General features: G+C 39.5%; 3 protein-coding genes across 3 annotated transcripts in view; all 3 read left to right on the plus strand.

Annotated features, from left to right (window-relative positions):
- The window catches only part of LOC147865825 (putative UPF0481 protein At3g02645), an 81,653-nt gene that overhangs the window by 40,030 nt on the left and 22,518 nt on the right, over positions 1 to 19,105 (plus strand). The gene's annotated exons all lie outside the window — the stretch shown is intronic.
- Positions 1 to 19,105, plus strand: part of LOC147865827 (uncharacterized) — a 35,086-nt gene that overhangs the window by 13,588 nt on the left and 2,393 nt on the right. The gene's annotated exons all lie outside the window — the stretch shown is intronic.
- Positions 3,008 to 16,386, plus strand: LOC147865831 (uncharacterized). The gene is made up of 4 exons (XM_087317500.1): positions 3,008 to 4,637; positions 6,065 to 6,464; positions 6,740 to 7,208; positions 16,011 to 16,386. The coding sequence occupies exons 1-4, from the start codon at positions 3,039 to 3,041 to the stop codon at positions 16,369 to 16,371; spliced, it is 2,829 nt and encodes a 942-aa protein (XP_087173626.1). The 5' UTR covers positions 3,008 to 3,038; the 3' UTR covers positions 16,372 to 16,386.

Genomic DNA, 19,105 nt, shown 5'->3' on the forward strand with positions numbered 1-19,105 from the left:
GAACCTCCTTGCACATGCATACAGCTTTACAATAAGGAGTGGACTTTGCTATGTAAGCTATCATAGAGTTGATTTTACCCACTGAGATGTCTGAAATCGTAGGAGTTGACTAAAAATCGCATGGAATATTTGCTTTCTATAATAGGAAATGGCATGATTCTTGCCTTCTATAATTGAAATTTCAGCTCAATTGCACAAAAAACGGATTATATGAAGTGCTACAAGTCAACCTCATGAGCTGCTCTGCCTGCATACATGTGTTTACATCTAATATTAATAATAGGATGAAGAAAGTAGTCCTAGATTAGCCAATGGTTTTGGTTAGCCAATATAATTTCCCAATGAGGATGCAACCTACACATAACCAAGTTTTGTTTCAAGTCTAATAATATCGTTCAATGATCGCAATAATACAATGACTTTAGAGACAAATCATCAGGTTATAGTACAAGTACCAATCGTAGCATATTCACCTTGGTTACTAACTTACATGTCGTGTAGTTTCATGATTCTATATACCTAGGCGTGAGATTGGCTCCATGCATGCATATAAGTCGGATGAAATACATTTGTGCTTTTATCATCGATGATATGCACATATTGATGCAATATGAATATATGCACGTGGTTGTTTTCAATGAACTATATTAGACTATGCATCCTAATTTGGACTGTCCAATAGCTTTTTTTGGTTCGATGTTATTCCTCCATGGATCTCTCTCTTTCTCTGCTTAAGAGATACCTTATCTCTCTTTCTAAAAGGTACCTTCTCTTTATGTGTCCATTATATGCACTTTGTGAAATTTTTGTCTCTTCTACGCATCAAAATCTTGAGATCAATTTGTGTCTTTATGATTGCAGTAACTTAGGCAATATGTGTGAAGAAATTCATAAACAATCATTAGATATCTAATGTCTTGGGGGAGCTCATGAGACACTTCATTCATGACCCCCATAATCTTAACAACTATTACTCAAGCCTGCCCCCAATTATATAACATTGGGTGTAATATCTTCATTAATTAAATTCTTGGGCTTTTGGCACTTTTTTCTCTTTTTGGGATCCCAACTTTGGGAAAATTCAAAAGGAATGCTTGGAATTCTTTTCTTTTCTTTTCAAAAAAACTATTCAAACATTAATGCCTTAAAATATACACATGTGGATTGATAAGTCCTTGATGGGCAATGATCATGTCATAGGAAAATGGCACAGAGAAAACAAATGGGCCATGTGACATTAACATAAATAAGAACCTTATATTTTTAATCTAGCACGACATCATCATTGATTCATAATGCTTCAAAACTAATTTTTAATGTAGCTACTAATTATACAACATTATATATGATTCATTTGTAGCATGAAAAGCGGCGTTGAACATTTTAAATCTAGAGGCGACAATATGTTTGATTGATGCAAAAAACTTAATTCTCTAATATGAATGTGAAGTTTTATAATTCAAGTGGCAAAAATAATTGACTATAGAAATGTGCAAATCAGCCTCCAATTTATAGAGTAGGCACTTGTTTTGCTCACATCTATTAAGAGGATGAACAAAAGAATCTCAGTGGAAACCATGACTTTCCAGAGCGCCAACAATTCTGAGCCTACTTCTCTTCAAAGGATGCCAGTTTGTTACGCACTAAATACTTTTGTGAAGTCTCAAAAATCCATGGATGGTAACACCACAATGGTGACAACAACACAATTATTATAATGATCAAAACATCTCATAGTAGACCCACTGGACCATGACATATTTCTCTCTGTAGCATATCCACTAGTTTAGTTAGTATCTCTTGGTATGATGATAGTTGATTAGAATGAATTAATTCACACATGATTATTGTTGTTAATGTAATCAGTAGAATTTATGTGGGTTATATTCTCTGATAATCATGATGACTATTGCTTATGGGTAGTAGTGAATGCTGCAAGATTATGGACTTAGTGTGAATCGTTTGGTGATTGATGTATTAAAATGTTAAAACTCCTAAATATACATTCTTAACTCTAATGAAATGTTAAGATCAAGGAATATCTAATTACTTGGAAAAACCTAAATGCATTATAGTACATGGTGTATTTCTTTTGGGAAACATGATAATTATTCTTGTTAATGTCATGCATATATTCTAATTAACCAAAGAGAGTCAATGAATATATATATATATAGATGTAGATATAATGTGCGTGTATCCAAATTAAGTGAATGCAATTTTATATACATGTGGATATAATGTGTGTATCCAAATAGAGTGAATGCAATTATATATACATGTAATATAATGTATGCGTGAGCTCTCGCTCTCAACGAACATACATTCTTGTTTCCATCGATAGAATATACACAGAGATTATGAGAACTCTTTCTTGTGTGTATCAATCATGAGAATGTATGTGACACGTGAACAAAGTTGAAAGAGGTTGCCTACACTATTTGTGCATCAATATTATTCCTTGTGCGTTAAATATGTAGTTTAAAGGAACCAACATAACAAAACTTAATGGAGATATTCATATTCATAAAACTCAATGCATTCTCGTGTAAAGGAACCAACATAACAATGCTTCATGGAGATATTCTTAATCATAAATTAAAGTCAATGGAGATTTTATAATCGTGCTCGCAAATGGGTGAGAATTGTCCAAGAGTATTTGGCCAAATGATAAAAAATCTTGGTCATTTCAACAAAAACTAAAAAGACACTGGGGTACTTCAAGGTGTTTGTCTCTTTTTGGTCACGTACACCACACACATGGGGTGCCCCACACCTCACATGCAAACGAATAACAAATTTGAAGACTTGTTCGAACAACAGCCCTAATAAAGACACATGAAACGTTCATGAATTATCTAACGTATCTAAGAATTATCTACTGGCTAAAGAAAACTCCATTCCAGGACTATTTTGTGCGAAGATCTAACATATCTAAGAATTATCTACTAGCTAAAGAAAACTCAATTCCAACACTATTGTGCGAAGAAAGCCGCGAGTTTATGTAACAAGATCAGAAGAAAAAGAAGAAGAAGAAGATGACTCCTAAAGCCCCCGATGGGAAACAAATGGCACAACATCTACATCCATATTATCCCATCCCCACCATCCATAACTTTCCTATTGTGCAACTTCATCAAACCAACCTCAGCCCAGATGAATGGAAGGAGTACATGGAGAAAGAGATCGAGGTGGCTGAACACAAATCCAAGTTCGAAAAACACAAAGTGATCGGGTTTGTCCCGCGTGCACTCTTCGAGGTGAAGCCACACTCATATTGCCCGCGGATCCTTACCATGGGTCCATTGTATCAAAACCTTGTCCCTTCCCCAATGGATAGATGCAAGGCCCTATGTGTGAAGAAATTCATGGAAAGACGTAAGATGTCGGATCTCGGAAGGCTCATGAATGAGCTCATACCCGAGCCCCGGGAACTTAGCGACATCTATTTCGGCCTCTTGAGTGACAAGTTCGAGTCTATGAGACTTCTGCTCACTGTTGATACCATCTTCATTCACGAATTCTTTCTGTTCTTGAGCGAGGATTACCCTCACTCCCAAGAGAAGAAGAGTGGCTACTTGTACACTTTCATCAACAATGAAATTACAAAGTCCCAAATATGGAGGGACTTGCTGCTGATAGGCAACCAGATTCCCATGTCATTCCTAAAGAAAATTATAAATATCCCAAAGGAATTACCTGACATCATAGAGATAGATCTCCTGAAATGCTTGGAATATTTTGTTTCGGTAAACGATCCATTCCGCATGAGCAGCTTTAAAGAATGGGAGGATAGTAAAACAGAAAGGAAGCAAGGAGACCACAATCTTCTTAACTCTGAGCATCTACTGGATTGCCTATATGTTTCGTGCACACAAAAATCTCCCGAACAATCTAAGGAGCCGCAAGAATCTACGAATCGAAGGAGATGCTTGAAACTCGCGGACATTCAACTAGAGGGATGGAGAAAGAGCAAGATGTACATTGACTGCCTCCCCAAGACAACTGAACACTCTAAATGTGGCACCCGTTCCGGTTGGGGATGCAAAAGGAGCAACAATCACGGTGGCCGCCTCCAGCCAGCATCTGAGCTCATTAAAGCCGGCATCCGATTCAAGGCTTCCGAAGGTAACACATCAGTGATCAAGTACCACAAGAGCAAAAGCCGGCTCGATCTTCCACGGCTTGTTGTGTATGACGGCACGGAGGATATATTGAGGAACCTCATTGCACATGAACAAACCTCCAAAGATGTAGGTAACACCCCCAAAGAAGGATGTGAGGTTTCTGGATATGCGATCATCATGGACTCACTCATCGACACACAAGAAGATATCGCCATCTTGACTCGCGCCAAAGTATTAGAGAACCACCTGGGGAGCGACGAGAGGCTAGTCCAGATGTGGAACGACATGTGCATCAACATCTCGGAGGCATCGTATGAAAGAATTTGGGGAAGCATGATGAAAGATATAATGGAACACTATAGGATCCATTGGCGTCTCGTGTATGTGGAGTTTCGTGCAAAGTTTTTCTCTCGGCCATGGTTATGGATATCAGGATTTGCTGCCACCATACTTCTCCTCCTCACATTGTTGCAGACAATCTATACATTGTTAGGTTTTTATGGAAAAACTTAATCCTAATCCGAATCCCTTGTTCCAATGGAGAAGTTCATTGTGCAATATTGTGTGGTATTTTCCTCTTATATTAGAATTATTTAATTTATATTTATTGTATTATTATTACTATTATTTTTTCATTTTCGATGATTGGGTACAGATCCCGTTTTCTTTTCTTGTAACTAAATTTGAACCAAATGTAGTCTTAGAAGATGTTAATATTATAGTATATCTTTCTTTCTTAGATTTATGTTTGTCTCATAGCATATGTCATTTGATTATCAAATTGCTGTTGTGTTTAATTCATCATCACATTGCTATTCTTAATGATCAATCATTCATTACCAATGAGTCTAAAAGACATTGTCACGCGACTAATCTTTTCTATAGCCATGACATCATATTGGCATTCAATAACATCACAACTTTAGGGAAAATTAGATTAGATACTTCATCTAAAAATTATAACCTAGATCGAGTAAAGAAAACCCATATCATTAAATGTCATAATACCACTCATTGTATTGAATCGTGGGTGCGATGGTTGTTAATTAGACCTTACTAGTGTTTGCTGTGTGAGAAAGGATTACCCGAACACCAAATGTCCCCTAAGCGTCTATTATTTTTGAACTTATTTGCTCTCAAACAAATCGCAGCATGTCAATAATTAAGTGAACTTGTCCCCTTTTTTGCTGAGATTGTTCATGTTAATATGAGACCAAATTTTAATCCGATTCCAAATATATATTGTGCAAATTATGTGATCAATATTTGTGTTCTGCGAATGTGTTCTGACTGTTGTGTTTACTATGATTAATCCACAGAGAGTGACACACTAAGAACAAACAACTTTGCCTCAACTTTACCATTTAAAACATTATCTCTAAAATCTTGATCAAGCTCGCCTAATTAAGTCTCGAATCCAGGCTGTATGAATTAAAGAATGGCAAAGAACATGTGCCGAGGAACCGTCTTGCACATGCACAAACCTTTATGATAAGGAGTTGACTTTAAGCGATCATAGAGTTGATTTTAGTGAGATTATAGAGTTGATTTTGGTATATTTGAAATCATATTAGAGTAATTGATTAAAGATCGAATAGAATATCTGCTCCACCAGATGTGTTGAAATCGTATAGTGGACTAAAAATCGAATTAGAGTATTTGCTTTCTATAATAGAAAATGGCATAATTATTCATGGCTCCACACATATGCTGTGGCAGGGGATTCCACACATTCTCATTCTTATCTCTAGGTCTCTCTTTTTCTCTCTCCTTATCATAGAATCTTGACTTTCTTAATCATCTAAGGGAAGGAAGTCATAGAGATGTATAAAAAGAGGAGTTCTACTAGAACTTATTCCACAAAAAAACTGTCAAGTTAGTGCCCTACAGAAGAAGTAGTAGTAGTTGTTTAAGAGATGGGTGAGATTATGAACAAGGAAATCAGGCTTACAATCCGCCAACATGAACCCATCGCTCCTCAATCCAACTCCACTGCAGATGGTGATGGCTGGAGAGCACAAATGCTAAAAAAGATCAAGAATACTGTCGATAATCCTAAATCAGAAACATCCGAGCCCCAAAGCTCGAAGGGAAATGTGAAGATTTCGATTCCTCCCGATGCATTCTTGAAAAACAAACAAAGACCATATTGCCCTGTAGTTCTGATAATCGAACCATTGTATGCGGATCTTGGGACCAAATCCGGCTTCGATGATCGCAAGGCACTATGTGTGAAGAAGTACATGGAAAGACATGGGAAATCAGATGTGGAACACCTCATACAATACCTCATTCCGGAACCTTATAATCTTGAAAAAGATTATTCAAGCTCCCCAGGCAAAACATATACCGATGAGTCGCTAAAACTTCTGCTCACTGTCGATACGATCTTTGTTCATGAATTCTTGCTCTCCTTTAGCCCTCCATGTACGAATTCCCACGAAAAGGAACTCGACCATCTTCTCTATTTATTCCACAGCAAACTTATGGGCCACCATGAACCTACTATGCCCCACTACTTATCCACTTCCTTCAACAATGGAGCTGAATGGAACCAAGTTTGGAGGGACTTGTTCTTGATAGGTAACCAAATTCCTATGTCATACCTGCAGAAACTGATAGGCATCCAAACATAGCTACCCATGTCAAATTGAAAAATCTCCAGAGAGTGTTAGTAGATACTGTTGTGAGAAATTGTCCATTCCCCAAGGGCCATAGTGATTGGCCCAAGCATTTTCGGAATCCAAATTTATTCAACTGCAATCATCTACTTGATTGCCAATATGTTTTGGTCACACATGAAATACATGAGCATAGGAGATCCCCGCAATTTCAAGATCATTGGTCGACAAATCAAGGGGCTGGCATACTAACATCTAATCATCGTGATCGCCTACCAACAGCGTCTCAACTCTCGAAAGTAGGCATCCGATTCAAGGCATGTGATGGTAATGTATCGGTCATCAAGTATCATCCGATGACACTTCACCTCGATCTTCCACGGATTGTCGTGTACAAAGGCACGGAGGATGTGCTGAGGAACCTCCTTGCCTATGAACAAACCTCCAAAGATGGAGGTGAGTTTACTAAGTATTCTATTATCATGGACTCCCTCATTGACACACCAGAGGATGTAGCCATCTTGACAAAGGTAGGGGTGATAGTGAACCACCTCGGGGATGATGTCGAGTTGGTCAACTTGTGGAACGAGTTGTACGACACCGACATTGTCATTAAATCATGTGAAAGATGGGATAAGATGACAAGTGATGTACTAGAACACTATCGTAGCCCTTGGCGTCCCATGTATGTGGAATTTCATGAAAAGTTTTTCTCTCGCCCATGGTTGACGGTATCGGTCACTACCGCGATCCTACTCGTCGTCTTGACATTATTGCAGACTATCTACACGGTCTTAGCCTATTACTAGTGGAATCTCTAAATCAACACTAGAGCACATGAGGAAGCTCAAACACAATCGTTCTTTCCTTTGTTCATTTTTGGGATCTCATTTGATTCTATCAATATATTTATAGGTCTATTCAATTTACAATCCATATGAACTTTTATCATTGTGTAAGATTGTTCTAAGCATTTAGAATCCATATGAACTTTTATCATTGTGGAAGATTTTTCTAAGCATTTATCTGCTTAGAAATAAGAACATGGTCAAACATGGCATTGTATTTATGATGTCTTGATTGGTGCTTAATGCATGATTGAGTAATTATATGTTATAAGGATTGCTAATGGGTTTTAAGTGACCCTTGTAATAAATAATATTAACTTGATTGGTGTTCAACGCATGCTTGAGTAACTATGTGTTACAAGGATTGTTAACGGGATTTAAGTGACACTTGTAATAAATAATATTAACTTGATTGGTGTTCAATGCATGCTTGAGTAATTATCTGTTACGAGGATTGTTAATGGGTTTTAAGTGGCACTTGTAATAAATAATATTAAATTGATTGGTGCTTAATGCATGCTTGAGTAATTATTTGTTACAAGGATTGTTGATGGGTTTTAAGAGGCACTTGTAAGAATATTAACTCGCAGTAATGAATGGTTTCATGAGCATGTTTTTATGCGACTCATAATAGGTATCCTCCTGTTTCTTAACCCTAGATAAAAAATCTCCTTGAATATACCCCCTAACTCCAAAACTTTATCTCTATAAGTATGCTAAACTAGCTTGACAACAACGTGGTATATAAAATCCGAATTCCCTTATATGAATATAGAACCTCAGACACAATGGCAAAGAAAATTGATTATAAATGTCCAAAGCAACCTTAGAGGACCATTCAAATTTGTTGACCACATATATATCTTATAGGATGAACAAAGTAGTCTTAGTGGACCCATGACTTAGTCTTCCCATGGGTCCACTAAGTCTCATCAATTGGCCATTAATGATAAAGGCAATTTCATAAAATCATTACCATATCATCATTGTTTTCATGATAAATTCACCTAATCATGAGATATTTTCCATTGTAACATATATTCAATAATTTTAATGTCCCTTGCCTTGGGGATGACTATAGTAATCCTTGGCTCTATGCACATCCCTATACCTAACTATCTATCTACTCATAGATAGATATCTGAGTTAAGGATTTGTCTCATGGGTCAATATTATTGACCTCTCTATGGATGCTAATACTATCTATCTATCTACCTACTCATACAAAGGCTCATCATCATGGCAAATAGAAACTTGCTCACCAAAAGACTTATCAATGGGTTGATCTTCCTAGACATGAACAAACTTCAAAAGAAGGAGGCAGTTTTTGTATGTATGCATTCATCATGTCACAAAAACAGAGTATCTCTTAAAAAGTAAACTATTAAAATAAGACAATGCTAATATGTTTCCTACATTGAAACTATTGTAACAGTATTAACTATCATTAAAACACAGAGAGCCCACACACTAAAGATCTAAGATCGTTGTTTCTAAGCTTGCTTCAACTTTCCTAGCCACACACTAACAACAGCCAACTTTGTCTCTAACTTTGCCATCACTGAGAAAATAAAAACTTTTATCTCTAAGATTCAAATTAAGCTGTGTAAATTAAAAGATTGGTACAGAGCATGTGTTGAGGAATCCCCTGGCCATGCAAAAACCTTTGTCATTAAGTGATGTCATTTCCATGTACTATCAATGAAAATCGGTGCCATTAGTGCTAGTTAGAGATCATGATTTGACGAGTAATGACCAATTTAGTAGCATTTGCCCCAAACTCTCAGTTATTTTCATACTCACTGTTTCCTCTGAAATAAATTGATCAGGAGTCCCATTCATCCCTTCTTCTTTATTCAAACTATTCATGTCAGTTTCAGACCTAATGCCGATCAGATTTTACGTATTCTGTATAAATGAGATCACAATACTTTGGTGGAAAATTATGAAAATTTGAGTTTTAATTACTGAAGGCCTTGAGTTCAACAGTAACTAATTATCCAAATTTGATTTCCGAAAACATTTCATTTTATAGCCCTTAATTTATATGAGAATGGCAATTTGATTTACATCCCTACCCACAAAATTGGGAATTGATAGATCTTTACTTTCGTACACTGGAAATCATGTATGCATTCTCTTCTTCATTATTAGGTTGAGCTCTTGTGTTGTTTTAGCTCTAGAATGTATTTGCCTAATTTCTTTATATCTAGAGTATCTAATAGTTTGGGGAGGGTGGGAGATGGACCAAGTATGTCTTGGTATTTTGCCCTTATCTCGGCATAGGTTGGACACTTGCATGTAAAGTGGTACTCATCCTCTATCTCTATGTGACATAACCTACATATCCTTTCCTCCCTAGGGACTCCACTAGTACGGCCATTTTCAATCTCAAGTTGGTGAGACGATATTCTAAGTTGTCCAATGGCAACCCTTAGTGCATGTGGTAAGAATACATCTAGATATTTTGGCCGTGTGATAAAACCTAACTCAAAGAAGTGCATGAAGTGTTTCTTATAGTACGACATTTTAGATGGGAGTGGCTCTAGTGGGGTGATCCATTTACACCGAGTGTAAATTTGCCATATTTCTTGGCGTATTACTTTATTGCGGTTCTCATGAGAGATTAAGGTGTTATCACTCGTGTGGTTGTACCTAAGGGGAGGTAGGTTATTAATGTCTAGACCATTCGCAAGAAGCCAAGTCACCATCATGCCATACCATGAGCTAGTATAGCAGGACTCATACAATGATCGAGAGGCCTTAAAGGCTTGATGAGATATTCTATCATGTGGTTGGCTATGTATCCTATCAATAAAGACTACAAGTTGAAAAAGTGCCTCTACTAGCATTGGGGGTAACGTGAACTCGGCCCTAATAATGTCATGTGGTACAGTCGATTTGCTTCAGAGTTGGCGTGATAGCATCATCACCAATGGTCTCTCTAATTGCGTCCACATGAAGGATGGTAATCCTGGAGCCCAAACCGCTGATGCATACATGAGGGAGGGGGTCACTAATGAGTCAAAGAGCCACCCTTTAGTCCGTGGCTCTTGAAAGTGTGCTTGGTGGCATTGTCTCTCTAGGAGTGAGAGGGATGCATGTCCTCTCGTGAGTCTATCCTTCGCTGCCTGTGTCATCGAAAATTTACCTGAGCGGGCACTAAAAGTGACTCCGAGATATACGTACGATCCAACCACCTCGACTGGGCTATGGGAGATAGTTAGGTGACACTTAGCTCTAACTTGGGCCGATGTGTGGAAGATAAGGACTTTCGTTTTCCCTAGATTCACTACCAATCCTCGTTGTACACAAAAGTCATCTAAGGCATTGAGGTGCCTCTGTAGGTCGTGTTCGGATTCAGAGAGCAAAACTATGTCATCCGCATAGAGCAAGATACGAACCTGCGTATCCCCAAGGACCACTCCGGTGCCTCCCTCACGAGCAATAAAATCTGTGATCTCATCAATGTAGATCCCAAAAAGCGTCGGTGATAGGGGGCAACCTTGTTTTACACCAATAGTGCTAGTGAAACGATTGGATAGGCCACCTGGGCATCGGACAAACCCGGACACTTGTTCATATAGTGCGTAGATGGCCCATACCATATCATCTGGTATCCTCAAGCTTTTAAGTCTATTAGACAACCGATCTCTAGGGACTGTGTCAAAGGCTTTGCGGAAGTCCACAAAACAACAATATAATCTCTTCTTGCGAGCCCTAGTTTGGTCAATTAAGCATCTAAGTATGAAGATGTGATCAATAGTGGAGAAGGATCGTCTAAAGCCAGCTTGTTCAGGTGCACGAAGGTTTAGGGTCTCCATGTAGTCGCTAAGCTCTGCTTCCATTACTGCACCATATAACTTAGCAAGGGTATGGCCTATCATAATGGTCCTATATGTATTTGGGTCCATGGGGTTCCCCCCTTTATGTATGGGGGTCACTGTATTCATAGTCCACTGTGGTGGAAAACCCTCCGCAAGGGCACGGTTGAAGATTACAGTTAGCAAGGGAGCTAGGCACTCTCTCGCATATATAATGTGTTCTGCTCGCAATCCTGTGTGGTCCATGGACTTCCTATGTTGTAATTTCTTTATGACCTTCATGACCCTAGAGGTCGTGAAAAGTGTCCCCGTGGTAGGCCGGGGTGTGGAAGGCATTGGAAAAGGTGGTTGGTTTGGGATTTGGTAAAGTCTCTCTGTATATGTGTGCCAAGTTTCGGGATCTTCGATGGGTGTTTGTGGTCTTGGCTCCCGTAGTCTCTTCCATGCCATGGCGCAATCGCTACTCATGAGCATATGGTAGAGTTCCCAGTATTGGGATGCCTCCCACGCTCGTCTCTTACGACGTGTCATCTTACGCATTTCTTTGCGAGCTTGTGTGGAGGTAATACTACCATTGAGTTGCGATACTGTAAGTTGTCTATGTAGGTCCCTACAATCCTCGTCAAACCATTTATTTTGTGGCATTGATCCTGATCTACCTTGATTGAGTGTTTTGTATATGGGAAACTGCTAGCTGCTGCGGAGTGAAGGATGTGTGTGAGTTTTGTACTAAGGCTTTCTAACGGTAGAGAGGGATCAATGGAGGGGAGATGGGCCTGAACATGTTGAGAGTATATGTCAGAGAGCTCATGTGTGAAATGTATTGTGGTGTGATGGCATGGTTGACTAGACTTGGTGACCTTAGAGATATCACATTTTAGCTCGAAGTATAAGAAGCTATGGTCTGCGCCAATAGGGCATGGGGCCACTCGGAAGGAGTTAATCAAGTGGGTAGCTGTCGGGCGCCCTATTAGATAGTCAACTGTGCTTTCCCCTCCTCCATGTGGGAAACACGTGAGCTCTTCCGAGCCCGGCCACTTAGCTAAACCATTATATATGACCATCTGGTGCCGACTGCCAAGTTCGAGCAGATGATGGCCAAAGCTCGTGGCGTCCGCACCTTGATCCTTTGATCTACGTGTGGTGCCTATGTCTAAAGGATCAACATTTACCATTTCTAGGTTTCTATTCATCTGAAATACTGTGCATTGTCGGGATTGGGTTCTCGCATTGAAGTCTCCTACAAGAAATACTTCTCCTTGGGAAGAATATCGGATTATGTCATCCGATAGGGGTTCGTATGGAGAAGGCCCATGTGGCATTCCTTCATCGACTAATCTCGTCAAGCCACTAATATTATAACGGGATCCTTTTGGGGGAAAGTAACAAATGGCGAAAAATACTGCATGGTCTTTGCTTGTGGAGACTTTCACCCACATAAAACGAGCTTCTGGGTCTATCTTCATTATTTCTATCCTATTATGTAGCTCTCTACGAAATAGTATCGCGACACCTCCAGATCCCCTAGTAGTGTGTCGACGTGAGGTTTGTCTAAAAGCGGACTCCCAACGGAATCCTTCGACCCGTGGGAGTCCTCTATTTGGGCTCTGATGTGTTTCTACCAAGAAAAGTATATCAGATACCTTTAGTATCTCCTCTAGGCGGCCGGGGTGTGCCCAGAGTGCGCCATTACAATTCCATAGGGTCATCCTAAGTGCATTTTCTGTCACATGGGCCACACGCTGTCAGTTAGTAGTGCGATCATTTATGATCACTCGCCCGTCTCGGTAAAAGGCGCGATGGCCTTCTTTACGAGCTTGCATAACTCGTGGCATACAACTCTTGCGATGCTCAATTTGCATCTTAGTGAGGTCTTCATCGAGATAGATGGGGTCCCCATCCATTCCTCGAAGGATTGGTCTCTTCTTAAAGAAAGTGATTCTAGAGTCTAAGTCTTTAAATTGAAGGACTAAGGCTCTCTTCCTAGTTGTGTCACGCCCGGCCCTCCATGCTTTGGTGATAGGTAGGGCCTCTGTGTACCCTAACATTTTCCCAAGTGTTTGTGCGTCCTCATTTGGGGATGCACCTTCCTTGAGCCCAGTGACACGTACATTTAAGCGTCGGGCCTGACGCATTTTCTCTTCTTCAAGGGTGGTGTTAACAATATTTTCATCTTTTATTTCTTTTTTAATGTTTCTTTTAACCACATCTACCCAACCCGTTTTAGCTAACTCTATGTTATTATTAACTTCCTCTTTAACTTTTTTAATTCCATCCTTTATATCCTTTATAGAGGATATTTCACCGTCTTCTCGAGATACCTCGATGTCGTTAAGTTGTTTTTTAAGGTCGATGTTTTCTACTTTAAGTTGTTCTATTTCGGCCTTGAGGGCATCTTTTTCCTCTCTATCTTTTTTCTTGTAGGTTTCGGTGTCTTTCACCCATTTTTTCATATCCATCCCTATTTTTGTTAAACGATTAAACATATCTAAAAAGTCCTCCTTACTTATAGCCTCGTCTTGTATATCCTTAAGTTCCTTAGTCTGTCTAGACGTCATTGTGGTGTCAATAAGAAAAAAAAAAGGTAAAATAAATGGGTTCGAGACTTAGCCGAGTTTGTGTGTGTGTCGCAATCACATCGGCATTTTGTAGCACGGGACGAGCACACCAAAAGAACCCACCCACGAACTCGTCGAGAAAAAGGTACTTCACCACATCAAGAACGGAGAAGAAAACACCCCGTGACGACGACGGTGACGGTGGCAGTCGTCAAACGACAGTAGACGATGGCAGCAGTAGACGGCAGACGGCGGCAACAGACGACAGACGGCAACAACAGACGGCAGACGGCGGCAGCAGACGGCAGAAGACGGTGGACGACTGCACGGTGGCAGACGGCGACGGCCGCAGATAACGGCAGCGACGGCGACGGCGACGGCGACGACACTAGCCGGCGACAGAGAGAGACGAGGAAGCGAGCGAGAGAGAGAGAGAGCAGACGGCGACGGTTGCATCAGCTGCAGACAACGGCTGCAGACGACGGCGACGGTGACGGCGACGGCGACGACAGCGACAGAGAATCGTCCAATGTAATTTAGCGAAATGGTAAAAAATCATGATCATTTCATGAAATGCCCAAGATAAGTTAAGATACTTCAAGGTGTTTGTCTCTTTTTAATCATACACAAACATGGGGTACCCTACACTTCACATGCTAACGAAGAACAAATTTGAAGACTTCTTCAAACTCTTTAAGCCCCAATGAAGACCAAGAAATTGTTTATGAATGATCCAACATACCTAAGAACTATCTACTCCCTAAAGCAAACTCCAGTGAAGCAAGTATCAAGTTTATGTAACAACTACAACAAAAGAAGAAGAAGAAGATGAAGAATAATGCCTTCCATGGGAAACAAATGGCACAATATTCACATTCATATCATCTCATCCCTACTATCCATAACTTCCCCATCGAGCAACTTCATCAACTCAATCGACAACCAGAAGAATGGAAAGTCTACATGGAGAAAGAGATTGTTACGGCTGCTCCTATGCATGTTAATAGTATGGCTGCCAACATATCTACGTTCCGAAAAGCTAAATTGATCGGATTTGTCCCGCGTGCACTGTTCGAGGTGAACCCACACTCATATTGCCCGCGGATCCTGACCATCGGTCCACTGTATCAAAACCTCGAGCCTTCCCCTATGGACAGATGCAAGGCCCTATGTGTGAACAAATTCATGGACAGACATCAGATATTAAATATGGAAGAGTTCATGAAAACGCTCATCCCTCAAGACCCCAAGGAACTCAGCAACATCTATTTCGGCCTCAGCCCGGCTTACAACTTTGAGTCCCTCAGACTTCTAGTCACTGTTGATACCATCTTCATTCACGAATTCTTTCTGTTCTTGAGCGAGGATTGCCCTCACTCCCAAGAGATGAAGAGTGGGTACATGTACACCTTCATCGATAATAGAATTACAATATCCCAAATATGGAGGGACTTGCTGCTTATAGGCAACCAGATTCCCATGTCATTCCTAAAGAAAATTATAAACATCCCAAAGGAATTAGCCGACTTCACAGAGAATGATCTCCTGGAATACTTGGGTTATTTTGTTTGGGTAAACGATCCATTCCTCCGCAGCAAGTTTCCAGTCGAGAGTAATGAAACAGGACAGAAGTGTAAGCAACTAAATGTGAATTTTCTCGCCTGCGAGCATCTACTCGATTGCCTATATGTTTCCTGCATACAAAAAGAATCAACTGAACATTCGAGGGAGGCGCAAAACTCTACGAATCAAGGAGGATGCGTGCAACTCCTGAACTTCGTACCGGGCTGCAAAAAGATCAAGAATCTGGTGCTTCATTGCCTTCCGGCAACGACATCTGGACCCTCTAAATTCTGCACCTGGTTAAACCATGGATGGCAAAAGCAGGCATCCGGTTCATGGCTTGTGAAGGTAACACATCGGTGATCAAGTACGACAAGAGAAAAAGTCGGTTTTATCTTCCACGACTTGTCGTGTACCACGGCACAGAGGATAAGTTGAGGAACATTCTTGCACATGAACGAATTTCCAGAGAAGATGACAGAGGTATGGTTTATGGATATGCCATGATCATGGACTCACTCATTGACACACAAGAAGATATCACCATCTTGACTCGTGCCAAAGTCTTAGAGAATCACCTCGGGAGTGACGAGAGGTTGGTCCAGATGTGGAATGAGATGTGCATCAACATCTCCGAGGGGTCGTATCCGAAAGAATTCGAAAGCATGATCAAAGAGATAATGGAACACTACAGGATCCATTGGCGCGTCTTGTATGTGGAGTTTTGTGCAAAGTTCAGTTCCCTACCATGGTTATGGATGTCGGCCATGGCTGCGGTGATACTTCTCACCCTTTCATTAGTGCAGACAGTGTTTACAATTTTAGGTTGAAATATCCTAATCTTGATCCCTTATGCCAGTAGAGAAGGTCATTGGATGTTAGAATCAAACCTATTGGATTGATGGCATTGCTACCTAGATTTAAATATCCTAATCCTGATCCCTTGTTCCAGTAGAGAAGCTCATTGGATATTAGAACCAAATCCGTTGGATTGAAGGCATACGGGCTAATTGTAAAATATTATGAGGTATTTTCCTCCAACACGTGTGTTTGTCTAATAACGTATGCCATTTGATTATGAAAATTGCTATTGTTTTTAATTGTTTTTATTAATGATCAATCATTCATCACCAATAAATTTTAAAAGGCATATTGTCACGCAAATAATTCATTATCTAGCCATGACATCGCATAGGTATTCGATAACATCACTACTTTAGGGGAACTTGGGCATATGCTTCAAATAAAAACTATAATCTACATAGAGGAAAGAAAATCACTGTAAGAAATTAAGAGTGGAAGAAGTTTAGTTAATGCACGGATTGCTCAATAGGATTAACCATGATATTTATTAGAACTTTTGGACCATGATTGCACACAATGTTGAACATCCTAATCAACCTTTATTAATCTTGTAGGTGAGACCAATCCCCACAATGTGGTCACACTGAAGTCACAATACAAATATCTTTTTGTCCAATAGTAGGAATACCACATTACTTTTGACCGTAGTACCTTATCATCATAATGCTTCCACACTATTTGAAAAGATGTGTCAAGACGATGTACTAAGATGATTCAATGTTTTTTGATGTAAAAAATGGCTCTATTTACATCCCTCTACCCAACTACCTTCTTACAAGTTTTTTTCCATTTGTTTTTTAATAATACAAGGTACCCACCTACTCATAGATAGATACGTTTTATCTCAAACAATTTGAAGCTGTAAAATAAACTTTTGGATACTTCAAGGTTTTTACCTTTGTTTTTTAATAATACAAGATAAGGCACCCCCCATACGCAAACAAAGCAACAAAAAAATACTTGAGATGACTCCAAACTCTAATTCATGATCCAACATCATATCTCAGAACTAAATACTAGCTAGATTAGGAGCCTCCCATCACCTACCTAGTGTATTGTGTGAAGAAAGTGTCAAGTTTGTGTCAAGAAGAAGATGAAAACAAAGAAGAAGATGGTGGTTCATAAGGCCTCCCATGGGAAACAAATGGCACAAGATTTACATTCGTATAGTCCCACCCGTACTATATGCATAACTTTCCCATTGAGAAACCAATATCAATGGAAAGACTACATGGAAAAAGAGATCATGGAGGCTAAACACAAATCTACATTCCAAAAAAGAAAAGTGATTGAGTCTAACCATCTAATGGATTGTCTATATGTTTCGTGCACACAATGATCATCCGAACAATTTCCCAACATTCCTACGAAGAGGAAAAAGAGCAAGAAGAAAGGTTGCCAGCCTTCCAATCTCATGTCGGCATCTGAGCTCTCGAAAGTCAGCATCCGATTCAATGCCTGTTAAGGTAACATATCCGTGATCAAGTATGACAAGAGAAAACGTCGGCTTCATTTTCTACAACTTTTCATGTATGATAGTACAAAGGATGTGATGAGGAGCCTCATTGCACATGAACAAATCTCCAAAGAAAGACTTGACTTCACTATGTATGCCATAGTCATGGACTCGTTTTGGGACTTGTTGTGTGTCTACTAATTGATATTGTATTTGTTTAGCATTGTAAATAGTCTATTCCCTAAACCCTAATTCCTTATTTGTGGATCCAATAGAGAAGAAGGCCATGAACTACTACTAGGAATAAACTTTGTTGGATTGAGACCACACGAGGAAATTATGGAAGATCATGTGGCACTTTCCTCTATGTAAATTTGCATTCCTGTTGAAATCTATTTCATTTGAATTATGAAATATGATCTTCTTTTAATCCAACTTCATCAAATTAATACAGTCAATCATCACCAAGTAATTAGTCTAAAAGGAATATTGTAGAAACAATATTTTCTTTCTCTGAAACAAATGGAAGACATTAAATGGTGTGGCAATTTTACTCTAGTCACATAGCTTTTAAGCAATTGTGTTGGCCATTCTTTAGTTAAACAATGTATATTTGCAGGTATATTCGTCTTCATAAAACATAATCAATACTTGTACTATGCTAAGGCATAATGTATTGTTGCATGTATCTTTTTCTCTTCTTAACAAGGAAGGTTCTTACAATTAGTAATACATGGAGTGGACCCCCTAGTTTTCATTTGCCTTGTGGGAATGTGCTTTTGCCTTTACGAACTGAAATTAATGGGTGGACATGGATAGTTAATGTGCATTCTTACTCTTGAGACATATGCACATTGTAGTTGGTTGGCGATTTGCACAAAAATAATGTTATGTGTGCACTACTTGACAATGCTTTGAATTGTTTGTGCCTTTTGATCTTGCACATTGGACCAGTAACTTGTTTTATGCCTTTACTTTTAAACCATTTTGCATGTTTGTGCATAAGTTTGTATACATACATGGTTATGTAAGAGCTTGTGAATGCATATGTGGATGTGAATTTGCCTTGTGTGTGTGAATTCGCTCTGTTGCTTCTCTACTCTTGGTTCCTATGTTGCTCTTCGTTGCTCCTCCGCGCTTCCTTAATCAACTCTCGTCGCCTCATCAACCCTAAACTATGTTGAACAACTCTAGTATCCGATAAAGGGCAACAATAGGTTTCCAAACCTTAGCCCTGGATTTCC

The sequence above is a fragment of the Azolla caroliniana genome, unplaced genomic scaffold, assembly GCF_043228905.1.
Source record: "Azolla caroliniana isolate FFs.n. ecotype wild unplaced genomic scaffold, voAzoCaro1.0.p SCAF_3, whole genome shotgun sequence".
In the NCBI taxonomy this organism is placed as follows: Eukaryota; Viridiplantae; Streptophyta; class Polypodiopsida; order Salviniales; family Salviniaceae; genus Azolla; species Azolla caroliniana.

Coding starts and splice junctions, on each gene's coding strand:
- LOC147865831 (XM_087317500.1), top strand. CDS start 3,039: ATGACTCCTAAAGCCCCCGATGGGAAACAAATGGCACAACATCTACAT. Junction 4,638..6,064: donor TAGGTTTTTATGGAAAAACT/TAATCCTAATCC, acceptor ATTATGAACAAG/GAAATCAGGCTTACAATCCG. Junction 6,465..6,739: donor AGATTATTCAAGCTCCCCAG/GCAAAACATATA, acceptor TCATACCTGCAG/AAACTGATAGGCATCCAAAC.